The sequence below is a fragment of the Xiphophorus hellerii genome, chromosome 5 (genome assembly GCF_003331165.1).
Source record: "Xiphophorus hellerii strain 12219 chromosome 5, Xiphophorus_hellerii-4.1, whole genome shotgun sequence".
Lineage (NCBI taxonomy): Eukaryota > Metazoa > Chordata > Actinopteri > Cyprinodontiformes > Poeciliidae > Xiphophorus > Xiphophorus hellerii.
Genome location: NC_045676.1, coordinates 7620492 through 7631264, shown reverse-complemented (window position 1 = coordinate 7631264; position 10773 = coordinate 7620492). Strand labels below are relative to the sequence as shown.

At 36.8% G+C, this 10773-nt stretch overlaps 1 protein-coding gene across 1 annotated transcript; it reads right to left on the bottom strand.

Annotated features, from left to right (window-relative positions):
* Positions 1 to 5513: 5513 nt before the first annotated feature.
* LOC116719371 (uncharacterized) lies at positions 5514 to 8765 on the bottom strand. Its single transcript, XM_032561869.1, has 5 exons — positions 8556 to 8765; positions 8122 to 8412; positions 6245 to 6308; positions 5801 to 5845; positions 5514 to 5668 (listed from the first exon to the last, which is right to left on the bottom strand). Exons 1-5 carry the CDS (start codon positions 8719 to 8721, stop codon positions 5608 to 5610), a joined length of 627 nt encoding a protein of 208 aa, XP_032417760.1. The 5' UTR covers positions 8722 to 8765; the 3' UTR covers positions 5514 to 5607.
* Positions 8766 to 10773: the final 2008 nt, after the last annotated feature.

Genomic DNA, 10773 nt, shown 5'->3' with positions numbered 1-10773 from the left:
TGCCATGTGTTGTGTTTACAAAAAGAAAGTTTATCTTTTGATCACTTTTGCAAAGTAAAAGCAATTACTGAGGTCAGGGAAAGTGCGGCTCTGTGGCCATTTGCAGCCTTCCCAATGATTTTGTGCGGCTCTCTACAGAATTCACGAATAGTATCCATTTGGTTTGCCAACTCAGATGGTTGTTACAGACAAAGATTAAACTTTTACTGATAAGAGGCCCTTAAAAAACCCCATTAAAAATAGAAAATATAAAAACAAATTTGCAGGCAGATCTGTGACATGTTTTTATCTTGGATCTACAGAGATTTCCTAATCTACTTTGCTTGTTTTATTAAAATATTGTGACCCAGAAGATTGAAAACATGTCTGGCTTCCATCAGCCCAATAAAAATGTTGCTCTATTTCTCTTTAGGCCAGTGTTTCTCAAACGTTTTCAGGCTGAAGACCACTTAACCCATTTAACAAACAGTCACGAACCACCTAACCTGAAATTGCTTCCGCGATAATACATATTTATATATAATGCAACCTCAAATAAAAATGTTATAGCTCCGTCAAGCTGGTGGGCAATAAACAACCACCAGAATGAAGTTAATTATTAACAATATTTATTGTTACACACATAAAAGGATTCCCCGTTAACTTTATCCATTGTTTGTCAACCCGATAATGTTTGACCCGAATTTAACCACTTCAGGAGGACAAACCCGTATAAACCACTACTGTGTTCACCGCAAACTTAAGATGCACTCGATTCACTGCAAACATGATCACATGCAATTCAAACTGGAGATCACACCAACAAGTTCGGGTCTCAACTATTTAAGATTGACAACGACATAGGAATTTAGATATTCGGGGAAGTGACCCAAAAACAAACAGAGAACAAAACAAACAAAATAAATTAAAAGTTGTTAGCCCACCCTCACAAGTACTACGAGGAGACAAACAATCCTAACTGGGTGACTAACAAAAAAACAAAACCAAGCTCTAAAAGGACAGCAGGAAGCAGTGATGGACTATAAAAATAAAAACACAAAAATTACTAAATGCTTATTAAATCATTTTAATCAAGTCAATCTAAAACACATTAAAAAACACTGCATACCTGCATCGCATAAACCAGCACTCTGAGATCAAACTTGGTGTAGCAGATCTGGTGCAACCCTACCAGATAAAAACAATATAAAAAACATACAATTCATTCTAATTAAGAGACAAATGTATAAGCCTACCTACGGCGTCGAACAACCACATGCCAGGTAACGCTACCACCGGAACACCATTAACAATGCAGCCCTGTATAAAAACACCACATCAGCACAACTTACTTAGGAGAATCACTTTAAAACAGTTTTCCTCCAACCTACCACAGCCAGCAAACTGCATGGGCCCAACACACACCTGGTCTCACACACAGGAAATTAACACTTAGCCACCACCAGTCCAGCTTCCCTTTAACGGAGGCTCAGGCTGTGGAGAGTGCGACACCTAATGGTGCCACCTGTTACATATGTTTGCAGATGATATTGTAATAAATGTGTAAAATAGGCATGTGGTGGATGCTCCTACCACCACCACATTGTGTTAGTATTTATTTTGTCTTGATATTAGTTACAGCTTATAGTCAGTTTAAGTTATTTCATTTAGACATCTATTTTCTATTGGGTGCACACTTTAGTTAACGTCTGTCTGAATGGTTTACTTACACTTGTTCTTTTGTTTGAGGTGATGCAATTACAGACCAGCTGGAGGAGGAAACCTGGAACAAACCATTTGTTTTTCTGAAAGACTGAACGGGGGAGACTTTGTTGTTTCAAGTTGATTTTAATTGGTTAATTTTGTCACTTAAATATTCACTTATTATTGTTTGTGCTAAGCTAAAGTTAGTTTTGCTTTATTTGTTTCATAGGATGCTTTAGTTAATTTTGTATTTGTTTGTTCTTTTGTTATGTTGTGCCTCCATCATGTGGTAGATTTAGATTACTGCACCCAGGGGTGATTCTAGGATCTGACATTTAGGGGTGCTTAGCCCCCAGCAGGGCTAAGACCCATGAGAAGATATTTGTTGGTGTGGTTTTCTAAATCTAACTGCTTATTTACATACATTCACAAACAAAATTAAGCGACATGTTGTCAGTAATTCACAGAACAAAAGACAATGTTTATTTTACTCAAACGTATACTTATAAAGAGTAAAATCAGAGAAACTTTAAATTTTTCCCAGAGGTGTAAACTCAGTTTGAAACAAAATCTCAACACCACCAGTGACGTCGGACCACTTTTTTCAGTAACGAGTAATCTAACGCGTTGCTATTTCAAATCCAGTAGTCAGACTACAGTTAATTATCGAGATCACTTTGCGTTACTATTTTCTTTTGGAATTTAATTTTATTTCCTCTACCCGTCTTGTCGAGTGACCTACGCCTCTATGCGACAGAATTGTAAACAATGGAGGGAGATGCGCATTTTGTTGGTGGAAAAACTGGAACTATTTTGAGTTTCTGTCACCAAGTCCGATTATTATAAGCGGCTTTGGGCTTTTTTTTTTTTAAGTCGCATGCAAATTTAATGAGTGGCGGATTGCGCCTTTTTGGGCTCGTTTTTGAACGTGAAGTTGCTCATTTGGGCTTAGAAATGAGCAGAGACTCATAATAAATCCCAGAATTTGTCCGTCATTAAGGTAGTTTTAGTCAGGCTCTCCCTGTCCATCATTTCCCGGATGATCCGTCCCGCTGTGTCTTTGTCAATGTCAAGTTATTATATTACCTCTGAATGACTTCGAGCTTCACGTTGCGCTCCAGAAAACTGCAAACATCGAGACTAATTTGAACAGCGCAATAAATGTGAAAACAGCCATGAATAAACGTGTCCGGGATCAGACTAACCCATTATTTATCCAAATATTTTGCACATATACAACATTTTGTACAAAACTACAAAATACTCTTCAAATAAATAAAGCCAATGCTGTACACAATTTCATTCATAAATATAAAAATAATTCTAAGTTAATTAAGTACTGCATTGCCCATTGCAAAAATCACTTAGCATAATATTTTGCATTACAAATTGTCATCTGAATTAAGGTGCTGATGATATACGTTTGGCCCCTTGTAGCTGGTTAAAAAAAATATATATATATATAATGGTCTTTACTGTTTTCTTTAGAGGCTGGTTCTAGACCAAATTAATCACAGATGCAGACAGTGTTTTTATGGAGACACTTAAAAAAAGAATTAAACAAAAACACAGCAATATTTCATCATTTAATAATGTGAGCCAAAGAGCCACTTGTGTCTCCAGAGATTCCGGTTGCAGTTCTCTGATTTAGTAGATGGAAAGTGTGATCCCATCTCCATACAGAAGCTAAAAGAGCAGTACTATAATTTTTCATTCATTAAATAAATTTTTATTAAAAATAATTTTAATGTATTTTTAGTAATACCTTAAAAAGAAAATTGGGAAGAAAAAAATATCTACCACTGAATATTTTAAAAAGACATTTATTTAGTATAATTTCTTTAGAGCCCCTCTTAGCCCCATCTAGAACCGGCCCTGGCCTGCAGGTCTGGTGCATTTTTGCTTAGCATGTTTTTTCTATATTGATAGGAAGTCAGGCTATCCAAACTGATAAACCACATTAATAAAATATTAGTGAAATAACTGGACAATTATTCATAAAATATATCAACATTTTTGAATAAAACACACAGAAAGTAATATAATGTAGGAAATATTTATGTATTTACTGTTAATCTATTCGTATGATTTGTTCTTTAAATGGCCACTTATTTTGCCTAATGCTATTATTTATTAAATATCATCCAAACTTAACATCCTAAGCAAAGAATCAACCCACAATAGTGAACTAAAATCACAAAAATAAACTTAATCAATCATAACTAAATGTTCTGTACCATGTCAGCATCAGAAGATGACTGAGGATGAAGGGAGGCTGATTTCTGGTTCTTAAGGTTCTGATGGGTCTGCGGTTCCTCTCCTCATCCATTCTGTCTGATGTACAGCAGCACACTGCGCCACGACGGACACTTTTTTTTGTCTTTCGATGTACACAGTTTCCATCCTCTCTGAAATTGTTCAGCTTATAATGCGCGTCTGTATTTTTAAAAGCGTTTTTGCTTCTAAGGACAGAGAATCGGGTCGAGGACGTTTTAAAAAGACGCGAGTTGATAGCAGCTAACCGCGGCTGCCTAGTGTCCGTCTCTAGGCAACGGTGACGTTCAACGTCGGTCCGTAGCGTCCTGGGGTCCTTTTGCTCAAGCCACGACAATTTAGCTGACCTTAATATTTCCTGTATTTTATTTTGGTCATTGTTGTTAAACTTAGTGTTGATATGTATATGATAGGCGTTTCTATCGGACAGTTATGTATCGGTTCAATACGGGACGCACATTTAACGGCCAAATATGGGACGACTCCGTATTTTACGGGAAGAGTGGCAACCTGATTCAGGGGTGCTGAGATACAGTTTTAGGGGTGCTGAAGCTCCCTAAAACCACCCTAAAACAGGCCTAGATACGCCACTGCCGTGTTCTTAAACTTGAAAGCCTCACTGTGATCCAAAATTCCTTGAGATACAGCATACATTAAAACATAAATGCTTCAAAATGGTCTAAAGAAGTCTCTCAAACTGTGGTCGACCACTGGTGGTCCGCGGTCGCCCCCTGGTAGTCCACAAGGTACTGCAGGTAAACGACCGTTTATTTGCCGTCACGTCGATCAAATTGCGAAGCTGCAGCTAGCTTACCAAAGGATTGTGTTAAAAATAATGATGGAAAACTGGCTTAAAACCGGGTTACTCAAAAGAAAAGCTGCAGATACTGGTGGAAGGAAAACAACTCCAGGACTATTATATGATCACAGGAAGCTAAATCACAGCTGCTGATTGTTGATATGTTGTTCACTAGCGACTGGATTTCTTGAACGGCTCTATGCGGTCAGCGGTTGGACTCGAATCGGTTAGTGAGAACTGTTCTTTGGGGTTTTTTTTATTAATTTGCTTGCCTATGATACTCTGCTTACATGTCTACAGCTATTGTTATTTTTACTTAATTAGAAGTGATCAAATTAAATAAAAAATACAATTGGTAGAAATGGGTGGATTATTTTTTAGATTTAATGGTGCAAAATATGATTTTCTGTTTCTGTTAAAGCAAATCAAGTCTACTTTTCTTTAATTCTAAATCACAAATAGCCCTAATTGTTATTAATGCACATGACACTTTTATTTGTTTGTTTGTTTTAATATTTCCTATTTTTAATGGGGTTTTTAAGGCCTCATATCAGTAAAAATGTAATCTTTATCTGTAACAACCATCTGAGTTGACATTATTCGTGAATTGTGTAAAGAGTCGCATAAAATCATTGGGAAGTCTGCAAATGGCCACAGAGCCGCACTTTGGACATCCCTACCTTCAGTAATTGCTTTTACTTTGCAAAACTTTCTTTGCAAAACATAAACTTTCTTTTCGTTAACACAACACATGGCACATGCTTCATATTTTTTATTCATTTATAATGCTCAATAATTTGGTAAAGAAAGACCGATCATTCTATTGAGATGTAAGGGTGAAACAAAGCTTCTCAGCATTCACTGAAGTAATGGTCCAGTTTCTGGCAGTCGCCACCTATGAGTTCCTTGACACTGCAAGCAAACAGAGGGGATCACTCAATAAAGCACATATTGTCATTTGTTAACCAAGCTGTCAAAAAAAAATAATACAAAAAAAATATAAAAAACTAAGAAGAGTAAAACATTTTCATAAATTAGACTTACGAGTTCCAAAGCTCCTTTGAGTTCTTTGCCATGAAGCCTTTTGTTCTGTTGAAGAAAGTAAAAAAACAACAGATATATTTGTCATTTTGTAATGATTCTTCCTTGAACTGCTTAATTTTAACATTGTTTAGTTCTGTTGAAAAGGTATTTATTCCCCTACAGATTTCCTCTGTTTTTTGCTTTTATTGTCACAATCTAATAATTTAGATCATCCATCCCACAATATGCAATCCAATGGAAACATCACGATTTCTTTGATGATATATTGTGGCAAAAAAAACAAAAACAGAAGAAATCTGTAAGGGGGCAGACACTTTTTTGCCGTACTTCATATAACTCAACCACCATCATGAAAATATTTAAGAATACACAGTTTTCCATCAGGAACTTGATGTCCCACTTTGGTACAACATACAAAATAAAAATAAACAAATAAAAACTTACACAAGCTCATTGATGAGCGTCACCACACAGGTGATGTCATCAGAGATGTCGTCATCAGTTAGTTCTAAGAAAAAAAAACACAAAAACAGTATTTCCTGTTTAAGATGACAGAACAAAAAGACTTGAGGAAAACAGTAAAAAAAATGTTAACAGTCCTCATATTACTCTACATGTGACACCTAAGCAATGAGTAACTTAAACTGTAACTCTAACCCTGCCCCAGATAATTATTGAAAAGAAAAAAAATTCCAGGAAAAGTGGGCGGAGCCAAGATACGCAGAGAGGCGTGGCCAAGTGTGGGGATGAGCAGAGGGGGGCTGTGGTACTATTGCTATGAACTTTGCAGTGTAGAGGAATATAATTATATTATTAGGTAAAATTTATGTTGTTTGGTTGGTTCGCACTAAGTTATGTTTTAACTTAAAAGAAATGTATTGTGTCAAATGGACTGGGTCAATCCGAAGAGTGGAAATACTCTTTATGGAGTTGTTTTTTACTGAGGAAATCTGGCGCCGTTAAAGGTCAGTTTGACCTGAATAACTTGGAAGTCCTTTCCCTTTTCTTGCTTGCAAAGCATAAAATTGGACTGAAATGTGATGGGAGGAAAGCTGTTTAGACCGATAAGAATAACATATGAGTGATGGAGTGGCTTGTTTAGCACTTTTGAAACGGAGCAGATGTTGGGGGTCAATAGGTCTGAATATTCCCAAAGAACTTCCAATACACACTCAGTGTAAGACGGAGCCAAATGAACTACGTAAATGGAGGAAAGCAACGCCATTGGTCGAGGCTTCCCAATATAGAGCTGGGACTCTATAAAAGGCTGATATCAGAAGTAGAAGAGAAGAGATTTTGGGACTACTGTAACGATGTGTTTTGGATATTTTAGTTCCGCAGATGTGCATTAAAAATCTCTTCTCGTTTGACCATGAGCATGGAGTTCCGAGTCTTATTTAAACCTTTGTTTATATATTCTATGAGTTTAGGCAACTTTAATTTCCTCAATAGTAGCAACTTTTTTTAAAATCCAAAAACCCAACAAGTAGCAAATCTAAACTTCTTTTGTGCTGTTTTATGTTTGAGATGGTTTTAAATCTGAATTCAGAGCTGCATGACATAAAACAGTACCGTTTTAAACAGCTTACGTTTGACAAAATGAGACATTTTTAGGCAAAATAATATGAACTCAACAAATTTGCACAAAAATGCCAAAATTTGCACAGAAATTTAAAGATAGAACCCTCAGTAAAAAAAAAAGTAGATTTGGGGGTTCTACATGAAAACATGACCCCACCCCCACACAATCATTGAAAAAATACACAGAAGTGGGCGGAGCCAAGATACACTGAGGGGCGTGGCTATGGCCAGGACAAAAGCAGTTTTGTTGCTAACTTATAAACTTTGTCACTGTATTTAGCAAGCAACTTTTTGTCAGAAATACAACAAGTGAGAAATGTAGCTGTGTTTTTCTGTGTTGTAGAGACTTTTATGTGTGAGTGAGATGTTTTATATCCCTAAGGAAGCTGTGTAAAGTTGGTCAGTTTAAAATAATAGGAGAATTAACTGCTTAGGCGGTATCAGTGCTGGCCTACTTTGGCCTACTTTGACCAAACCAGCACTGATACGGTTTTAGGCAAAATAATGCAAAACTGAACAAATTTACACAAAAATGTCAACATTTGTACATAAACAAAAAGACAGAACCCTAAACAACCTGTTCAGACAGTTTGTCAGCAAAAAACGATGATTTTGGATAAACATTTTAAGGTGTGGATTACTGAAAATGTAACCCTGCCCCCAACACAATTTTTGAAAAAATTTTTGTTAGCAAAAAACAGTTGATTTGTGGGTTAGTTACACAATAACTGTGTACTTACTGTTGCAGTTGATACCACAGATGTTGAGTGAGGTGCTGTTGGTGCTGCTGCAGACCAAATTCCCGGGGAGTTGGAAAAGGCCGTAAAGGGTCACATCTACATCATCCTCGTTGCTTTCGGAGGACTTGCTGTTCTCCTTGCCTTTTCCCTTCCCCTTATTCTTGTCCTCCTCCTTAGATTCAGAGGATTTGCTCTCACTTGGATTCTCCTGACTTTCTTTTCCCGTCCCATGGCTCAGTTTGGTCACGGCATTGGTGTCAAAGCCTGAAAGACGCTCCGCGTGGCAGACCACTGAAAAGTTTAAAATGAAATCAGTAATTGATTTGACTGTTCAGTTTTCCCAAATCATTTTTCAACAACAAGCAAACACCATTATGATTTAACTTTGCCTACAATTATTTGTTTTTTATCTAAAAACAAAATCGGGTACCAACCCTTGGCTAAGAAGACTTCTTCAGTCAGTCCGTTCACCGTTACATTGTTTGGTAGGGACTTGAATGCCACTATCAGCTGCTGCCTCAGTTCACATTTGGTCACATTTCGAGCTCCGGCCAGGCTGCATCCCAGCACAACGAAAGCAAAAAGCACAAGAGTCTTCATCTTGACACCAAGTATCTTCTCTGACTCTGAGCCTGTGTGTCATGGTGCTTATATGTCTCGTAGGGATCATTGACAGCAAAGAATCACGGGACACCCATTGTCCTCCTGAATAAAGGCCTCTCCCTAAGCTCTCAATGGTGATGTAAAATCTCACAGCTATTTTGAGTTTTAGATCACCAAAGAGGCTTGGGGAAGAAACTGATACATCCACGTGAAACTATCTTTTCTCATTTTTAGGTCACATCTGATCCAGTTGAAAGGAGACTGAAGACCTGGTAAGATGAAACGATTTATCTTCCCCACGTCACCATGAGGCATTTATAATTTCCATGAACATAGAGTGGGAGTACAGAATGAAATAACATCCTGAGCACAACTATCAGGTTAAAACAGTCTCCAAAGGAAGAACAAAAGTAAAAATAAAAAAAAAACAGCATAATTAATCCCTGATCATTCAGAGCGCCAGACGTCTGAAAATAAATATAGAACAGTATTGTGGCAAAAGAAAGGTTTTGTTGCAGTCTGTCCAGAAAACAAACCAACAGAGGGTTATCGTGTGTTAAAACAGCCGTATATGATTTCCTACCCTGCAAGTAATGTTTGAGGAACAAAATTAGTGATAGTTTTATTTGTTTTCACATCAGTGTCATGTGTTATTACTGTTACAAGGGAAACCTGGGTGTGGTTTTAACCATCGAAACTTTCTGAACAGAAACAGCTTGGTTCAGAGTGTCTGCAGGTTTCTGGGTAAACCAATCAGTGGGTGGATTTCAGGATACCTGAGGTATAGTTAGGGTCATCCTTCCCTGAGATCAGCTTATGTGATGAGGTGGAAAATGGTTGCTGCTCACCATATGGCGTAGATTTTAGCAGAGATTTTTTTTCAAATGTTCATAAGCTGGTTTTCCACAGACTGTATAATTGTGCAAATTGGAATTGTGAAAATAAATAAATTGCTTAATGGAAACACATCAATTTTGAGAAAAGGTTTATGCAATAGGTCAGGTGATTTTTTTCGGCTGTATCAAAATTTGTGTGATTTGCAATGCAAACTTTTTTTTTTGCATCACACAAGTGACATGATCAACAGCTGGATGTCACTATTGGCAGAAAAGAGAAAACGACAGGAAGAAGTAGGATGATGGCGGTCATGATTTTTAATGACTTACCGCATGAATAAACTTATTCACGTGTGATTTTTGTGTTTCTTATTTAATGGAAACACCGTAATTGCAAAATTTTGTCCTTTTGGCATTAGACAAAATTTTGTGCACATTAAAAATGTGCACAAAATTTGTTGTTTTTCAACAGCTACTGTTAAAAAACAACAAATGAGAGACAACATTCACAAGAAATGCAAACCTGTGCCCACTTTTTTTAACAGACCACAATTAAAAACATGTGGATACCCATAATTAAATTTATGTACAGTAGACTACAACTGTCCTTAAATCAATCTATTCTCATTTATGGGTCAAAATTGATCACATATATAAGAGAAAGAGAGAACCTGGCTAGATAAGTAAGTCATCATAGAAAAGTAAAGGACAGAGTGTACTAAATGTGAGAACATCCTGAGTGCAGCTATCATGTTAAGCCAGATAGAAACAGAACAAAAGAAACAAAAACAAAGCAGCTGTTTCAGTTGGAGCAGAAGTGTTTCTACTACTTTAATCACATTTTCAAAATGTCTGCCTGTGCTCCTCTGTTAGAGAGGAGAGCAAAATTATGGTGCAAGAGAAAAGAATGAAATTAAGGTGTACCCTGTTTGAAACAAAATACAGCTGGCAGGTGATGCTAGATGTGAACCCAGGAAAACCACATGTTGAAACTCGATTATAATGTGCAACCAAATAAGTAAACATAAACCTATATAAGTTTGCAGCTTAATGTAAAAGCAATGCAGCGTTCCTATAACTATAGCCAGGAAGATTTCAAACACAGACAGAAAATGTGATGTGGTTTACAGAGCGATAAAAAGACATTAATACATTGAAGTACGTCAAAGATATCTAATATTTTATTTATTTAATAACTGCAGAAACAGCTAAT